Here is a 19773-nt window from a genome sequence, read left to right as displayed (position 1 = left end):
CAAGAGATTTACATGCTTCCTGTATTTTTTTATTTTTGGCATATTTGTCACACTTGAAAGATTTAGATCAAACACATTTAAATTTCACATGAAGATAACCCGAGTAAATATAAAATGCAGTTTTGAAATAATTATTTTATTTGTTAAGGGAAAAAAGCTGTCCAAACCTGCCTGGCACAATGTGAAAAAAATAAATTGTCCTGTAAATCTAAAAACTGGTTGTGCCACCCTTTGCAGCAACAACTGCAATCAAAAGTTTGTGATAACTGGTAGTGAGTCTTTCACATCGCTGTGGGGGAACTTTGGCCAACTCTTCTTTGAAGAATTGTTTTCATTCAGCCACATTGAAGAGTTTGAGCATGAATGGACTGTTTATTGTCATGCCACAGCATCTCAATCAGATTTAAGTCCAGACTTTGATCTGGCCACTCCAAAACCTTTTTGTTTTTCTTGAGCCATTCAGAGGTGGACTTGCTGGTGTGTTTGGGATCATTGTCCTGCTGCATAACTCAAGTGTGCTTGAGCTCGAGGACACAAACCAATGACCAGACATTCTCTTTCAGGATTTTTGGAGAAAGTCTAGAATTGATGGTTCCATCAATTATGGCAGGTCATCCAGCCGAAGAACATCACACTACCATGTTTGACTGTTGGTATGATGTTCTTTTATGAAATGCTGTGCTGGTTTTACACCAGACGTAACGGGACACACACCTTCCAAAAAGTTAAACTTTTGTCTCATCAGTCCACAGAATATCTGCTCAAAATTCTTGGGGATAATCAAGACATTTTTTTGGCAAATCTGAGGCGGGCATTTGTGTTCTTCTTGGTCAACATTAGCTTTTGCATTGAAACTCTTCCATGGATGCCATTTTTGCCCAGCATGGCTCTGACCGTGGTTCACTGGAGTCTTGAAGCTACAGAAATGGCTTTTTAACCCTTTCACACTGATACATGTCAACAATTTTGTTACTCATCTGTTCTTGAATTTATTTTAATCATGGCATGATGTGTTGCTCTTTAAGCATGCTTCACTTTGTTCAGGTTCTATTGAAGGGATTTCTTGATTCTACAGGTCTGGCAGTAATCAGGCTTGGGTGTGGCTTGAGTTAAATTTGATAAAAATGTAAAGAATATCTGGATATATGATAGAAAATCCAATAAATAAATACATAATTAGATTACCATTAAACAAAATATGCTATAAAATTAACTGTTACATTTTTTATAAAATAAAAAAAAACATATTTACCTATTTACATTTATTTCATGATATAGAAAAGGTAATCACTGAAAATGAAAAAGCAAATACAAAGAAAAAAATCATATATTCAATGAGTAAAAAGAAGTAAATATTGAAAGATGAAAATGCAAAAAAAGTAAGAAAGAAAACTGATAAAATGAGGAAAAAAGGTTTGGTTACAGAGATAGAACATTAGATATTCAATGAGGAAAAAAGACGTAAATATTAAAATATGAAAAAATGATATTCTTTGAGAAAAAAAAAGGAGAGAGAAAATTATTTAATATTGAATGAGGTTAAAATACTATTTTACCAATAAATAATAATATTCAAACATTCAATGTGAAACTGTGGGATTGTTAGAAAAATAATTACTTTGGACAAAAAAATAAACAACTACAACACTAGAAACTTCACATCTGGTTAGGCCATGACATACAACTAAAACGCTTACTAAAATTAAAAGAGCCTGAAAGAAAGCCAGAATATATACTATGATTTAGATTTAAGTCAGAACTAAATTTGATATGTTTGACCGCATATGCATTCTGTATTCAAAACCACTCTTATACGTGAGCACCTCTCGAGAACATCTGCAGTTTGACCGGACCATGACCTGCACAGAGCCCCACGCTGATCTGGATCTCCATGGGCTTAAGGAGGAGCATGTAAACCCCCTTCACATCTGCTAGCCAGAATCAGCACCATGGATAGAGCCACCTTAATGAAGCATGGCACCGTACCCTCTGATGCAAAACAGCAGGGCCTCGTTAGGACTGTTTTTATTTGGACAGACGTTCGTGTAACTAAGGTAAGAGGGGGGTAAAGTTAGAGTAGATAGACAGTGGTGTGGACGCATTGGATATTGAAATTAACAAATCTGATCAACTATTTGATGCTAGAGATGTTACAAAATAAATAAATAAATACAATTTTAACAGTAAAAGAATGTAAAAAATGCTATGGTAAAAAAAAATCTGTTAATTGGTAAACAGTTTGCCTATTAAATATTGTTAAAGATTAAAAATCAGAGAGAAGATATACAAATATAAGCAGATATAAAGTTGGACATATTAGATATTGAAATTTACTAATTTTATGATTTTAAATTAAACATTAAATGTTTCAAAATATTTTAAATAAATGAACTGATTAAATCAGTGAGGAATTAAAAAACAATAAAATATATAAAATATACATAAAATATTTTGCAAAAAAAAAACTACATAGAAAAAAATTATTTGTATACTAAATAAATAAATACTGTGTATTCAATTAAAAAATTGAAAAAAAGAGAATGAAAAATTAATTAATAAAATCTCTTTCTAAATCTAACAGTATTTCATTTTATTTTGCTGTAAAATACTGTCAAATTGAAACATTTTGAAAATTAATCATAAATTAATGTTTCCAGAAATCCCTGTGTAACACTTCATTTTTATCTATAGTATATATACACATATACAGTATATATATAATGTATAAGTAAATACATTCTGGTAAATGTATCAGGCAGAAAGTATCAGATAGAAAGCAGGCTGGACATATTGGATAATAAAACTTTCACATTTTATCAATTATTTGTTTCTAGAGATGTTATATGAGTCATTATAGTGTTTTTACCACAGTAATGGAGCAGTTTTATGCAAAATACAAAGCATAATTATCAGATTTTAGTCTGAAAACATATAGTGTACCCCTCTGGCATCAGAATATGGGTTAGACTCTGAGTTCAGGCCCAGTTCAGTGATATCCCGGACGAGTCTACATGATCTTAATCAATACTGGGGTGTGGCTAAGAGGGCTCCTGACTGTGTTTACTTTCCCAGATTACACAGCACCCAGCACTCCTTCTTTGAGACCCGCAGGAGGCAGCAATATGTCGACAGAGGGATGAGGAAGAAGCGATCGATAGCTTTTCCCTCGCAGAGGGGTAGCAAGGGATAATGCTAGCATTAGTGACAGGCACTGGAGGGGTGGATTTAGCTGCAACACTTCCACGCATGCTGGGGGGGGCGATCAGATTCCCATGACCCCAAACAAGCTCTAGCGTTCAGTGGAAGCGGGCGATGCTCACCTAGCTGTGTGGAGAATCTGGCTTCGAGCATCTATCAGCATCCCTGAAGAAGTTGCACGAAACCCTGCATAATGGTGAAAGAACTGACAGATATGTAGTTGTTGTTTTGTTTGAGTTCCTCCTCCTTCTATTCCTGCCTTTCTGCTTCTCTGTTTCTCCATCAGAGCGGGCCCTCAGGAGCACATCCATCCCTGCAGGGCCCGGGGCCGTTCTGCAGGCTGTGACTAAGCCTGAGCCTAATGTTGTCGGCCCCACAGGCTCCCAGACACATCTCACCTCAGGCTCTGGATGCAAACACAACACTTTCCCCATAGAGAGTAGTAAACAGGCACTACAGATGCCCCTCGCTTTGCTGTAACTCCTGCCAGCCTCACCGACTGCTTCATCTGTTTTTAAGGGAGTAGAAGTGCAGACCTTTTGCACAAAGCTTTTTGTGTGTTACAGCAGAAACGAAGAACAGATATAGGTATGTTTCACCATAAAAAAGCACACTGAAAAATAAACCCTTGTTATCTATTTCTACCCGATCCTACCATTAAAATTACTTAAATTTGGGTAATTTAAAGTAGAGAATACTTTAATCTCAGGTGACCACAGTGTGAAGAAAAAATTGTAGCTGGATGTACAAAATGACAACTTTATTAAGCAAGGAGGTGGATTTTGTCAAGGCTTTTTTAAGCATATTTTGAAGATGTTGTGTCAAATTAAAAGTGTTGTTAAAGGTCAAATTCATGAGCCATGCATTTGGTTTATAATATGTTCTTCAACTTTTCATATAATTTCCACACCCCTGATTCAGTCAAATAAACTGACTTAAAAAAAAAAACTTTAAAATGCCCATATTATGGGTAATAAAAGGTTCATGTTTTGGTTTTGGGTGTCCCTTACAATAGGTTAGCATGCATGCGAAGTCAAAAAACACTTTCATTGTCTTTCATTGTTATAATATGCATTTATTTTTACCTTACTTGCTCAATGACTTCCAAACAAATAGTTTTTTTCCAAACACCTCTTTTGCGTGATGCAAATCTGTGGTGATTAGTTCGATTGGTCTCATTTCCATTTCATCATGTTGGTAATGCCTGATAAAGCAGTGTTTGTGAGTGCAGTGCTGCTTTGTGTACAGCATTACCGGGTAAACCGCAATTTTACCGCTCCAAAAGCGGCACCTAGTGGAATAGAATGAATTTGCATTTTCATTCAGACCAACGCGGTGGCTATGAAAATAGAATGCATTTAGGATTGAACTAACTAATAATTCTGCAGCTTTAAAAGGAAAGTCTTTGCAACAACAAGCCAGTAAACGGTTGCTCCAGATAAGTTACAGTGAGTTAACCTTCTGTTGGAGGCTTCTCTGCGGAGAGCGAGACTGCAACAACAGAACCGAGAGGGAAGGTGCTTGTGGTTGTGTGGCTTTCTATTTGCAGGCCTGGCTGTGTAGCTGGTGTAGCGAGAGTTGAAACCGATAGCCCGTATGAAAGAGGAGAGGTTTACAACACAAACAGTGCCTGCCGTATTTCCCTTCAATCCTCTCAGTTGGCCACTCAAGGTCATCAACACGTTACGGCTAAGATAAAAAGACACGTTTGCATCGGGTTGTGGCTGCGTAGATTAGTGCTGAAATCATCAGATATAATATGTATCAGAGTCATTTCCCAAGACATGCTGAGATGTGGCACTTCTGTGGGGGGTATAGGTTTGAATTAGACCCGCAACACGTCATTATCCAATTCTGCCGTCATCTATCTACTTTTACAATTCAAAAAAGCACAAAAACATAATATATTTTAGAGTGTAGGCTAAAAGCGCAGAATGATTGTGTTCAGTTGATGTGGGTGCTTTGGGTAAAAATGTCTCAATAGACTCAGGGTTAATGAGAGATGACCATTCTAGAATCGCAAAGGGAACTTTACGCTCCACATCATCATGCGACTGGCCTCATTTCACCTGCATCTGTCACTGTTTTTATCAGAGTGCCACCGCCACAGCTAGAGCCATGCCTCTGCAGAATGATCTCGCTTTCTATTCATTCTTTTGTTTCTTCTCGATTCCAAAAAAGTGTGTATGAGAGTGGAATGGGGAGCAAGACAGGTCCCCCTGTGAGGGACAGGATATACTGAATTATTGAACCAGCCAAATGGGCCACCTGCCCCTACAACACACCATGATCATTCATATTTCACACATAAAACACACATACACATGCACTAAAACGTACCTGCATAATGGACAGACCTAGTATAAATTCAACCTAAAACAATTTACAGTATGGCAAACCTCTTTAAAATTAATCGAAATGAAAATTCTGTCATCATTTACTCACCACAAAGCTGGATGAGTTGCTTTAGCTGTTGAAATATATACTTAAGAATGTTGGTCACCAAGCAGTTAACGGTAGCCATTGACTTGAATAGTATGAAAAAAATATATTATGGATGTAGATGGCTACCATCAGATGAAATTCTTCAAAATATCTTTTTTTGTATTCAGCGGAAGACAGAAACTTGTACAGGTTTGGAACAAGTGGAGGGTGAGTAATCGATGACGAATTTAAATTTTTGGGTGAACATTTCATGTTATAATAAAATGATGCTTTTGTTATGGCTAAAAGTGACTGCAAATTATTATTCTAAAAATCAATAATCAATAAAACAGTTGCTTCACTCCTCTTGATATTCCATATTAAAGCACATTAACGACTTCCCAGTCCTGAGTGTATAATGTCATACATGTACAGTATCCTCCTGTAATGTGTCGCTAACACACACGTACATAAAATCTGCCTCTTTAACACCCTTCTCTTCTACCTCTGACTCATCTCCACTTCCAAGAGCTCATCATTTTTTTCAATTTTACCCAGGCTGCCCAGTAATGTCCTTCTTTTATTGCAAATCTATACTCTTAATCTGGCCGGCACCGATGGGCGCACAGCTCGATCAATAGAACGCGATTGCTGGGAAGAGTCCAGAGAGTCTGATAACCAAAAACCAGCAGCTACCCCCACAGGGTTAAGCCCTGACACAGACATGCACATATATGTACAACCACACTCAGCTCTACTGCATACATTTTTTTTTTTTTTACACATCATATTATAAATGTAACAATTTGTGGAAAACATTAAATAGTAAAAACCCAAGATTTCCTGACTGCAAAAGAAAAAAAAATGACACAACACAAATTTCACTTTCACACATCTACTAATCTGTGCCATACAGGACCTTCACAAAAACATGTTTTCCTGATAAAGACAAGAGGAGAGGCACTTTGTAAACACAGACATGGAGCAAAGGTCACTAAGGTCACATGGGAATGAATGTTAACCCTTATCTATGGACTGATTGCAATGCTTCACTCCTTGTGGATGACTCGAAATGAAAAGTGAATTATGACCATCACAATCAAGGCTGGATGTGTGGGAGGCACAAGGAGGTAATTAGACCAAACTCCCCCATCCTGCTCTAAGCACTGACAGCACCGCACAATTTATTGTCCAACTAAAAGAACTCTCTGGACGATCTAATTGCAATATTAGCTTGTACTAACACCTGTTTTAAAGCTCACGGAGTGATATTTCACCCAGCCTATCATTGCTTGAGCACTTCTTGTTCTGCAAATGGCATGTAGTGCAAGTGCTTCCCGGTTTGTGTAAGTAAAGGGGTTGTAAGATACGACCCCTGACCTTTCTGACCCATACTTAACCTCTAACTAAGTGGACTCCAGTATAGACTCACGAAGCCGGAGCAGGACAGGAAGTGACTGTGTCGCCGTAATTGCCTTATTTCCCGTGAAAGCCAATAATGGGCCGAAATCAAAAGGAATCCAGTGGAACTCTTTGTTTGTTGTTGTTTATCGCCCCCATTAGTGGTAAACATCACGATCAATGGGGCAAAATTGATGAGACCAAACGAACGGAGAGGCAGGCGTGAAAAATGATTCCTTCGAACGCCACCAGGTCTGGTTGTGTTAATGCAAGCGGGCGCATGTGAGGGCTCTTATTTGTGATGCATGGGGCCACACAGCCGTGCGCAGCAGGTCTTGATTTACAGAGCAGATCTGTGCTTGAAACAAAGGTAGAGACTGTGGAGGGCAGGATGAATGGCCGTCATTAAGCCTTTTACAGTGACGGGCGCTACAGCTGATTTGCATGGTGGGCTGGCGGCCGTCCCTCGCGCTGAACTGATTTATCTGTTGGTTTAAGGAGCTCAGGGCGGCGCTCCTATAAATACTGCCCATCTTAATAGGGCGCTAAAATGCAGTCGTATGGACCGGTCTGTCTTAAATCACACGCATCCACTGTCACCCGTAAACACTTTAGAATGAGTTTTGGTCAGCGTAATGAGGAGTTGGGATGTGGCTGGCACACACACACACACACGCAAGACATCAGCGATTCAGCCCCCACGTAGCACCATTCATTCCGACTACTCCCAGAGGAAACATTTCAGACGGCAATATCAGCCTCATTGTAGAGAGATGAAAAATTCAAACGCTCTCGCGCACGCTTTTGTCGTATTTTTGTCTCGCCTTTGATGGTCCTCTCGCCCCGTCGGTTGTTAGTAAATTGGCATTATTGGTAGTTTGTTTGCTGGTGCGGCCACAATAATGGCTGCAGGGTTTTGTCATTTACTGAGTGGCTAAATAATGGTACATTCCATAAACGACACTGAGAGCATGAAAAGGTGACATCATCTCTGCAGGTTCGGACCTTACACCAATCAAATGCACTCCATGGCAGCTAGAGGTGAGAAGATTTTGTGTGTGGTTGTGTGTACAAGCTTTTGTAAGTGTGTGTGTGTGTGTGTTGAGAAAGAGGAAGGGTCACTGATTTCCGGCTCCCTTCACTTCTGTCCGCTGGATACGCTCCAAGGCCAGTCTAACGAGCCAACATGGATTTGGTAATGACCCCTGTGCCCTAGGAGGACACTCTCACTGCTGTCCTGTTTGGAAGTGCACACTCTCTCACACAATCGCATCCACTCCATTCCAGTCATTACAGAACCTCCCTACAGATGCATTTGGTGGGTAGAAGTCCAGTTAACAGGGTAAAGAGTTTGAGAGAAAGTACTCGGAACAGAATAAGCAGTTAGCAAACCTAAAACTACAAACATTAACCCATGGGGAAAAAGCTAAATTGTTTGGAATCGTATTCAATGTATCTAAATGTTTCAGAATCCCAAATGTGGTTGCTGCGAGAGCTGCGTTTGTCAAGAGGAGCGTGTGTACACAAACTGTCTTTCACTCACTTGGCGGCTGTGTCCTGCTGTGGGATGCTGTACTTGCCCCCCAGAATGGACATGAATAAAATCTCCAGATGCCCGTAGATGCAGGAGTCTTTCCATTTTGGAGGGCAAGAGGAAGATAAAAGATGCTCTTACCTGTCGATGATGACAGGATCAGATGGCGTCTCGTTTCGGTTCCCGCAGCTCTTCTTGTCACAACACCGGCTGAAATGGATAAAACACATAAGTTACATGTCTATCTAATAGGGTTGGATCGATACTGGAATGTTTTAGGAATTTCTACCTCAGCACTGATATCAATGCCTAAAGATATCTATCGCTGTCTTTTTACTTAGTATATATTTTTTTTTATTTACTATTGTTTTTGAGAGCAATATACAACAGTGACTGTATTTTTATTCAAGCTGCTTGATGTTCAGTTGGATTTTGTAAATGCAGTATTTGCAGTAAATGCAGTGACTTGACTTGTAAGCAGAATTATGACCACTCAATGACCACAGAATTATGTACAAGTTTAGAAAACACTTTGCTTTTATGCTTATGCTCTTATGTTCTTTTAGAGATAGGGATGGAGCTATGTGGTGACCGGCAAGTCTTTCTCAAGCTGCTGGCTGCCTGACAGGTCGCCCTCTTTCTCCTCTCGCCCTGTGCTCCAGCTGGGCTGGGCCCCCGCCAAGGTCACTCAGCCAGCCTCTGACAGTTTGGACAGCACCCAGAGAAGTCCTGGTGCAGCGGCTCTCTCCCAAATGCTCCTCTCCAACACTGTCATCACCTCTGCCCTTGCCCATGCCCTCGCCCCAGGCTGGCACCTCATCTGGTGGCATGTGGTTCCCCTAAATACACCCCGCCTAGCCCATTCACCCCTTGCCAACCAAACTGGTGAGACCACTGGTGCCGCCTGCTTTGTGAAAATGGTTCCAATTAAGTTTAAACTCATCAGCTTGAGATCATTAGCCAGAAGAGAAATATTTGTGCATCAGTGTTTCCTGCAGGACTGAGTTCTTACAGCAAGAGACTGAGATACTCCTTTTAAATTAAAAACAGTGTGTTTTTTTTATAATAGATTTGTAATTGTATACTACAATTAAAATATTACTAAAACTACACTGTGATATGATTCTTTTTTAAGAATATGAATGTAAAGATTTTTTATTAAAATCTCAACATATTAAGTAAAAAAAAGGTGAGAAAAATATTTGTTTATATTCTCAAAAATATATATAGTTTATATTAATATAATATAATATAATATAATATAATATAATATAATATAATATAATATTTACATTTTTATTTTTTATTTTTATGCATAATGATTAAGCATAATCAAAATAAATCATGAAGCAGTGCTGCTCCTGAATAGTAGAGATGGAGACACAGAGTTGCAGTATCTATTCCATTTTTCTCTAAACAGTTTGATGAAATGATGAAGTAGATGCTGAAACAAAAAAATCATTACCCTCGATTAAGATTAGCTAAGCAATAACTTCAAATCATATTGTATGGATTTTTTCAGACCACTAAGACTCCTGATATATTCATCCTACTTGCTTCATGCTGTCATGCATTAGATTGCCATTTGACAAATAATCCTCACTCAGAACCACTGAATGCAAAACGATCTGACTTTATGAATCATTTATCACATTGTTTGATCTTTAAGAACCTGAAAAAACATGAACCATTTCGTTGTTTTCCTGTTCTTTGTGTGTGTGACTGTTGCCATAGAGCGCGCCGCCATAATTTATTCCCCCAGCTACTTGGAACCATTAGCAAACTTCCAGGAGACCAATTAACATTGGAAACCCAATGGTGATGCTGTGGTGACAACCTCCTCAAACTGCGAAAGAAGTGTTATAAACAAACTGGACCCCAGGAGCACAGCCAGGTCCGGAGGGAGGCCCGGACCCCGTTCGCAAAAACAAACCTTGGCGGAGCGTCCGTAATGTGGCCTTAATGGTGTTCCCTCCAGGGCCTGAGCAGGCTAGCCCTGGCTTGGCTAATGATGAAGGGCCAGAACCACGAAAACAAATGTGGCTTCTCCAACCTCAAACTCCTAAAATGAGCACAGGACAAGCTGTGCTGCTCTAAAGAGGCACCAGCTCTGGTCGCTCCTACTGATTAGTCAGAGATTGAGGAACAGATGCTTTAAGAGCTACCTACTCACCAGACGGACCTCCGGTATCCTGAAGTAGATTCACTTGAAAACTAGAGAGGTGGGTTTATCAGACGAAGGCACAATATCAGAGCGGAGCTTTAAAAAAAAACACTCTTCAAAGCTTCCCTGAGGAATCTTAAGACTAACATCAGATAGAGTGGGAAATGCTGAAGGAGTAAGATAAGACATGAAACGATAGAGAAGGACGGAGAGAATAGATGTCAATAGAGGGCTTGTTTTCAAAGGGCAAGTGTTGTAATTACCCAGCCAGGCACAGAGAGGATGCGGCCAGGGCTAATCATATGCACCAGGCTGCCTGACTGGAGGATGAGAGCCGGTGACAGAGCTCTCCAACTCAGCATCCTGATCCAGACTGGCGGACAGAGACCAGTCCGTGCCCACTGTGCAACGCGCGCCATGATTTTGTAGACGTGCAATGCCAACTAACCGCTGTGATGCCTCATTTGGAGACTCTGAAGTGCCAGTTTCAAGTCATTGGGATGAGCAGGAAGGACCTTGAATGGTTAAACGCAATACCAAGTCCTGTCCCTTGACAAATGACTTCCTATAGTACATTACAGAGCACACATAATGAAGTCAAAACTTTTTAATTCAGAGGGAACAACTTGACTACAACTTGATTTTAAAGAAAGTAATTTTTCTAACCTAAATAAACAAACAAATAAAACATTGTTATTTATATGTTAAAATGTACATTAATCAATCCATATCTTGAAAATGCATTACCTCTTCATACATACATATATTGTAAATATATATTTAATGTTTCATAAAAATACATTAGATACATTTATTATTTATGATTTATTTTATTTATCAATCGACTGTTTCTTGATTTAAACTAGATATGTCACCAAAAGCAGCTGTCAGGAAAAATTGCGATGAATAAAAATAATGTCAATTCATTTAAGAATCTCTCAAAAATAATTTGAAACTGGTAATATACAGTGGCTCATATAATAATTTTATATATAAATTATTTTGCCTGAATATAAGATCATTTTTAGTGATTTCCAATAGAGGAGGAAGAGAAGAAGAGAGGAAGAGGGGAAGTCGTGGCCTTATGGTTAGAGAGTTGGACTCGTAATCAATAGGTTGTGGGTTCGAGTCTCATACCAGCAGGGATTGTAGGTGAGGGAAGTGAATGTACTCTCTCTTACCTTCAATATCATGACTGAGGTGCCCTTGAGAGCACTAATGATAAATGCAAAGCACTAATTCTGAGTATGGGTCACCATACTTGGCTATGTCACGTCACTAGAGGTGACTGTTAGATGGTGTAGTTACAATTCTACCAGCCATTTTAATCTGGCAAAACACCGCTCCTCAAAGTTCCTGTTGACTGTGAGTATGATGTTCATGTGGCAATATTGTAACTCTGCTTACAGGAGATGCCTATTAATCTGTCACAGTTGTTTTCTAAGCTCATTTACCACACAAAGGAAATTATCTCAAAAACAAGCGCTATTTATTATAACTGAAAGGGACCACAGGACACTCATGTCTGGGACAAGAACATCAAGTTTGCCATGACCATATGCTGTGCTTTCAGTCTGTTGATGGGTGTTGCAGGTGAGGCAGACTTTGTCAGGGCCTTGATAAAGAGTTCTATCACCTGGGAGTGAGAGACAGGGGAAATATCTCTCATCTCGCTCTCATTAGCGAATGGAAACACACCATTCATCAGGGGAGGCAGTTAATAATCACACTCAATCACATAATGACCGACTCAAACTGAGCCATCATTATGGAAATGGAACCTGTAACGAAATCATCATCTCCGAGAAAGCCCGGTTCCTTGAGGGAGAAAATAGCACAGAATACCCAGCATCCAGTGCTGTGTGGCGTAAAACAGGTGAGTTTTCTGGAAGTGATGATGTCCACTTTATAGGGTGAAGCATTTGTGAGATTTATGTAGTGCTGGTGGCAGCCAGATGGAATCACTTCTGTGATTAACATAATTAGCAAAGTCCATCTTAATGATTTGGAATGTGTTGAAATTCCCATCAACACTTTAATAACTCGACAGGCTCCCCATAATCATTGACTGTCTCTTTCCTTGGCAAATCTCAGAGCAAAGCAAAGAACATTAGCATTAGACATATTAAAAAATATTGGATGTGAAGTGATTTGATAATAAAAAAAAATGTATTTCCTTCTCGCCAGATAGGGTGTTGCAGGTATTAAGTATTTTTATAAGCCAAAACTTGACATTTTAACACTTCCACATCCACTGTCCTAAATTCAATAGGTTTTTGAATGGATATATGGTTAAATGTCTGAACACAAGCCAAAGATATTTCCACATTTTAATCTACAAGACAAAAAACATCAGTATTACCCCACTTGTGATTTTACTTGTGTTGAAAATGTGGATGCTAGTAAGTGGCTAAATGGGTTGCTTAGGGCTAAGGGCAATAAACATCATCACACTGACCAAGAAACCTCATCTGGACTAGCCCATTTTTCAGTCTATGTTAAGCTTTTTACTTCTGGCGACTGTATTTAGGCTTCAAAATCAATAAAAGTTGTGTTCATTTGTGAGGATTATAATGATGAACCAAATTAGAATCAAACTTTTGTTGATCACATAGTTTATTTTCTACAATAATCCAAAAGCCAATGGGAAAAAAAAAACGGTAGGGTTTTTGTTGAGGGAGCTGGGGCGATGCTATAACTTTAGGGTTGGCCTACAAAAATACATAATCACTGCTGCACTCTATTTGAGGATTTGCTTCTCCCACCGGCTCTCCGGTGCCCAACAAAGCCCCATCATTTCCCCTCACTACATTATTAACTCTAAGTTTACCCCCCGTTACCCAAGACACCAGCATCTGAGCCCCTTTAACTTCCTCGACCCCCCAGCCCTGCTTCCCTACAGATCCTTACCCCCCTTCAATGGCCATCAGGCAAAAATTAATGGACAGTACACCTCTATCCAGGCCTCCAGCCACGCGAGCCTACTGTGAACCCATAATTACACTGCATTAAGGTCAATGTAATGAGGAAAGCCCTGTAGGACTTCACAGTGGAGCGGGAAGAATTGTGTAGGCCCACCTATGCAACCCTGCGGTACACCCGTGAGCTGAACTCCCAAACCATATGTTAATATTCTTCTAAAGCCTCTCTCACACAGTGATACTGAATCATGATCAGTAATACGAGGTGTAATACATTTTTATTCTTGTTATTAATAAAAAAGGAATTAATAAGGCATTGAAAGATACTTTGAAAATTGCATGTTACTTTGTCTTCAATATGTTAGTGCTTTGAATCTTATAAGACATGAGAGGTAAATATGAACTGACCTGCACATGATCTCATGGGTGAGGAGAACACGGCACATCTCTGGGTTTTTGTCTTGGCCTTCATAAAGGATTGCCTAAAAGGAAGAAAGAGAGAGAAATTCATGTTATTTCTACTGTGTGTGTGAGTGTGTTTGTGTAGTGCTTTAAATGTGTTTGCTGGTTAACCTCAAAATCCCATTCAAAAGTTTGGGGTTGGTAAGATTTGTAAATGTTTTTAAAAGACGTTTCACCAAGACTGCATTTATTTCTTTAAAAATACAGTAAAAACATTGAAATATTATTACAAACTGTTTTCAAAATGTCATTTATTAATGTGATGGCGAAGCTGAAATTTCAGCATCATTACTCCAGTCTTCAGTGTCACATGATCCTTCAGAAATCATTCTAATTTTCTGATTTGGTGATCAAGAAACAGATTATCATCAATGTTAAAACCGTTTTTGTGGAAACTGTTTCAAGATATGGCGATGTGCAGAAAATTCATAATGAGAACATTTATTTTAAATGGAAATCATTTGAAACCTTATAAAAGTCTTTATTGGCACATTTGATCAATTTATTCAGTCCTTATTATTCAGTCCTCTTGTCGTCTGGCTTGGCCAAACTCCTTCTTTAGCTCATCCTGAAACCATTGATTGCTCAAGTTGTTCAGGATGCTGACACCTGGTCATTAGTCATGTTTTTGGTTCGAAGCATGCTGACAACTTTAACATATGCTAAAAGCTAAATCTGGTCATCTGGGGCAGGACGTATACAGCGATCCAAGGGGGATCCAGAATCTGCTGGGGCTCATGTGGAGTAACAATCTTCCCGTTCACCCCTACAGCATCCATCCCGAGCAGCCAGATGGCCAGCCAGGCCCCAAAAGAGAGGACTCCTCCCAGGCATCCGTCATCGGGCTGTCATGCCTGGCCTTAATGACGGATGACCGGTGCATATCAAGGAAGTTAAAGGACTCACCCCCTTCCTACCAGACCTCATCCCCATCACCAGTAAAGATGGATCCATCATAAACACACACACATACATAAGGAACACAAAACACAATCCACCTCAAACTATCTTCCATCTTACTCAACTCTGGTCAGTCGGCCAGACAGGGTTGACCCAACGCCCTAGGGAACAATACTTTTAGTATAACGACCACTTCTACATTATTGATCTTTCTCTTCGATGGCTATGAAAGTCTCTTCTTCTTCATCACCATCCTCCATTTTTGTCGAAGGGGGAGGGGATTTGGGATCGGAGGGGGTCGGGAGGTGGATCGGGTCGATATTTATATATCATCGTTCTTGATTCACATCGCTGGCGCCACAGTAGTGGCCCCACCCCGGTTCTTCAAGCACGTCTGACTCCAGCGATATGGAATAGTGTTACAAGTCTTCCATGAAGTCCAAACACGCTCTTTCCTGGTACCTTAATTAAGTCATATCACCTTACAAGAAATATTTCGATTAGCAGTACTGAACTATTTCGCAAAATTCAATTTGGGGAAACGTTCAAATTGAAGGCGGCATAACTCAACCAAGATCCTTCTCTGTCATATTCTCAATTAGAAGAAAATCGGGTTGTTCTCGATCGATATTTGCAGCTTCGCTGTTGATGCACATATGTAAAGCCTGCATGTGTGGGTAGGGGGGAAAGGATTTTACGGGCGCACACAGTTACAGCCCTTTTTTGTTGTCGGGAGGATTATTGTCTCCAGCGTGTCGGCTCTGCAGCTACATTAAGGCCTATTGATTGGTCTCCGGGGTTGATGCTTTGTCGAGGAACTGGTTGCCATATTGATCTGAGAAAGGCTGACACACAGTGACAGTGGGACCTGCTGGGCTGAGGAAAAGATAGGCCATACGAAGACCGGGGGGGTCTGGTTGATATCTGGTCCATTTCATGACGAAAAGAAGAACGCAGGTGCAGGACTGAGTCGAGAGTATGAGAGGCATCTCTAATGGGATCTTCATTTGCATGTGGGGTTCATCACATGCACTTTTAGTCAAGTCACATTTATTTGTATAGCATCTTTAACAGATATAATATCTTTATACCTTTTAACAGATTAGAGCTGGATCACAATATAGTTCACATTTTGAGATGATACAAGCAATCAAGCAGCTTAGATTTGCTATTTAGTATACATTGCTTTACGTGAATATGATGTAAACAGGCAGTTAGGTAAGGATGTACTATATATTCAGTTTTATCTAAAGAGCTGGGTGATAATATAGTTATACATTTTACGACAAAATAAAAAACGAGCAGTTGAGACTTGCTATTTTGTTTTATGTGAGTATACTGTATGTATGTGGATAAAGTTGTACATGTATATCAAATCTATATAAATAGCAGGGCAATATAGTTACATTTTGTGACAAAATAAATTAGTGCTGTGGAACGATTAATCACGATTAATTGCATATAAATAAAAGTTTTTGTTTACATAATATATGTGTGAATACTGTATGTATGTATATATATATATATATATATATATATATATATATATATATATATATATATATATATATATACAGTATATATTTTGAAAATATTTCTATGTATTTCCATGTATATATTTATATTCATATAATTGGTATTATGTATAAATATTTTAATGTATAAACTTAACATATTTTTCTCAAATATATTCATGAATGTATGTGTATTTATTTATATATACATAATAAATATACACAGTACACACACATATATTATGTAAACAAAAACTTATTATAATTAATAAAATTAATTAGAGTAATTGTGATTAATCGTTTGACAGCACTAAAATAAATATACAGAAAAATGTATACATCACGAGGCAATAATATATTTTACATTTTTGACAATATAACAACCAAGCAGTTGAGATTTGTAATGCTGTATAAAATTATAGTGTGTTTATATATATATATATATATATATATATATATATATATATATTTTTTTTTTTTTTTTTTTTTATTATTAATTCAAGTTATACATTTGTTATGTGGTGATATTTACACTTTATACACTTAATGAGTGAATGATTTTCAATGAAGAAAAGCAAAACACTCAAACTACACTCACCTGTTTAGTCATGGAGTCTATTAATCGAACATACAGATCCTGTTCTGTCCTGATACCTGGAGGTTTAAAATGGAATAAATACAGATTAGACACAAAAACATGCATCTCATAAACAAAATGTTTTCTTAGGCTCTGAGTATACTAAAATTCCTGCTTAGCTGCATGAAGAAAAAAAAAAGAAAAATCTAATGTGCCATATTTCAACACAAATAATTGTAGAATCAAGTGTGCGTTCAAATTAAAAGGCTCTTTGAGTAAACAGAATAGAAAGCCAGTCCCAAACGCAAAGCCCAATTGTTCCGAAAAGTCTACATAAAGGGACTCATTTCTTATGGAAAGTCTTGGAAATTAATTTGTTTTATTATTCTTTTCCCTACAGTACGCTTATGCGCATTCTGTTATGCTTGTCATGCTGACTGAGCTATTCCGTTAACACTTCTTAGCAAAAACAAACTCGGCTCAGCTTCAGAGTTTTTTTTTTATTATTTATGATCTTCCTGCCTTAAAGTGCGAGAGCTCACTTTTCTCCTGCCCTGCTGTCTGGTGGATGACAGAGAATCCACATCTACAGACAAATCACTCACTACTAGAAGTTATCATTAGAGCAGGGGAAGGTCCAGCTCTTCTTATTGTCTCTCATATACATATATATATATATATATATATATATATATATATATATATATATATATATTGTCAAGTGTAACATCGTACCTGCTCTTTATGTATCCAGTGTGCGTGTACTTTACTAAGAACTAATGGCTCAAATTAGGCCTTGTTTAACGTGTCTGTGTGGGTGAGTAGCGTGGAATGACATTAGACAAGAGCGTAAACTGTGAAAGGGTGGCAAACGTGTTCAACAGCATGAACCCCTCTCAGGATAAACAGATGGAGCTCTCAAATACTCTCCCAGATGTGATGAGACATGTTGCTTGATTGTGGTTGCATATCGTTTACAGTTGGCCCGGCTCTGCCTCGCAATATGTCTTTGTTATTGATGGGATATGGAAAGGGTTTGCAGAAGCAGTGTGGGTCTCACCGTTGCTGTAGAGAAGCTGTAACCTGTAGTGGATGCCATTGTTGGTCTTCTCGCCATTGTATTCCTAAAAGAATGCACAAGCAAGCAGGACAATTTATGAGAATGAAAAATAAATTGTCATGTATTAAAAACGGACCATCAAGACAGGTAATCTCAGTATGTTGACCTTCACATCTGAATTGTGACTCACTGCTGCTAATTATGGGATCAATGTCCTGTGGCAACGATGATGACAGTATTAGCAAAAACTACAACTATGTGTTTTATTTATTCAGGTTTGACTATCCATTTTTCTTTAATTTAAAAAGCTGATACATTTTGATACATTTTTACTTCAACAATAGTGTAAATTGACATTCAGATACAAAAGGGGTGTTTTTATAAAACCAATGTGAATTAGAATTTTTACAAATTTGAAAGTTAGTTTGAAGGCTATTTTAAAATCTCTAGTGAGTAATTCAAATCCATTCACTTTCTAATAATCACAGGCAGCAAAAAAACTGCAGTGCATCCAAATGTGAGCCCAGATTGGTTTCATTCTTTGGACTAATTGTGAGGTTTACGTTTAATCATCACATCCAGGCTTCAGGAGAGTTATTTTACATAACGAACATGACACACCCATAAATGTCGTCAGTCTTTCTCTATCTCCTCACTGCCAAGTTTGGTGGTAGCGTCTTGGCAGCGACCCAGGGTGGAGTGGAGGAGTGTGTTGGGGGTTATGGCGGAGGTGAGCGGACAGCGAGGACAGAGGGCTGACCGTGCCAGCTGGACCCCGTCCCATATGACCGTGGGCGGAGCTGTTCTCTGTAACCTTTTACTGAGAACAACCCCCCGACACACACACCGCGGGGTGAGCAGGACTACCCTCCAACACACACCACAGGGCTAGCAGGTACAAACACATGACTACACTCCAGAATGGAGCTAAAGTGGTACTGTGAACAGGCAATTTTTAGAGGAATACTTTGGGTAAGGGCGAGATTTATTCCCATGATGCTGATCTTGAGAATCACACTCAAAGGATAAGCAAAGAACAAAATAACATGGGGCAAAAATAAGCCAAACAACAATCCTCTGTGTGAAAAACTGGGTGTTTTATAATATATTTAAAAAAAGACATTGCATATAATGTCAATGAAATTCTTATGGCAAAAAAGTGGTCTCATCGGTGCCCCCTAGATGTATTACCTGGTACCGCTACTACTGAGAATCACAACTCTGGATGATAATGCGAGTTTGATACCCTGAACTAGATCTCACATATACACAATGCAATTGCATAAAGAAGGGGAAACATCTAATGTCATATAGAATATATTTAAAATATGGAATATCTTACCAATATGTATTTTTTTATATTGATGAAATAAACACACACAAATTAAAAACTGTTGCATGGGTTTAGGGAATTTTTTAGAAAATATTTAGAAAAAGTATCAGTGTGTATGATCAAAAAATGATTTACAACTTTTTTAACCTAAAAAAAAAACTACATTTATATATATATATTGTTGTAATTTATTGGAAAGTACGTAAACATTACACATTGTTGCAGAAGGTTTGGAAAATGTTCCGGTTTTTTTTATTTTTTATAATCAGTATGCATGATCAATGA

At 38.5% G+C, this 19773-nt stretch overlaps 2 protein-coding genes across 4 annotated transcripts in view; one reads left to right on the top strand and one right to left on the bottom strand.

Annotated features, from left to right (window-relative positions):
• The window catches only part of LOC113113858 (RING finger protein 44), a 1123463-nt gene that overhangs the window by 435238 nt on the left and 668452 nt on the right, over positions 1-19773 (top strand). The window lies entirely within an intron of this gene.
• LOC113113851 (transcription factor COE3-like) overlaps positions 1-19773 on the bottom strand; it is a 101360-nt gene that overhangs the window by 67997 nt on the left and 13590 nt on the right. For all 3 annotated transcript variants that reach the window (XM_026280366.1, XM_026280364.1, XM_026280365.1), the window contains exons 3-6: positions 18156-18219; positions 17117-17172; positions 14051-14124; positions 8699-8767 (exon numbers count right to left, since the gene is read on the bottom strand). In XM_026280366.1, the coding sequence (XP_026136151.1) occupies positions 8699-8767; positions 14051-14124; positions 17117-17172; positions 18156-18219 (263 nt within the window). The remainder of the gene's footprint in view (positions 1-8698; positions 8768-14050; positions 14125-17116; positions 17173-18155; positions 18220-19773) is intronic.

The sequence above is a fragment of the Carassius auratus genome, chromosome 14 (genome assembly GCF_003368295.1).
Source record: "Carassius auratus strain Wakin chromosome 14, ASM336829v1, whole genome shotgun sequence".
In the NCBI taxonomy this organism is placed as follows: domain Eukaryota; kingdom Metazoa; phylum Chordata; class Actinopteri; order Cypriniformes; family Cyprinidae; genus Carassius; species Carassius auratus.
Note: the sequence above shows the minus strand (reverse complement) of the source record. Positions and strands in the feature narration are given on the sequence as shown.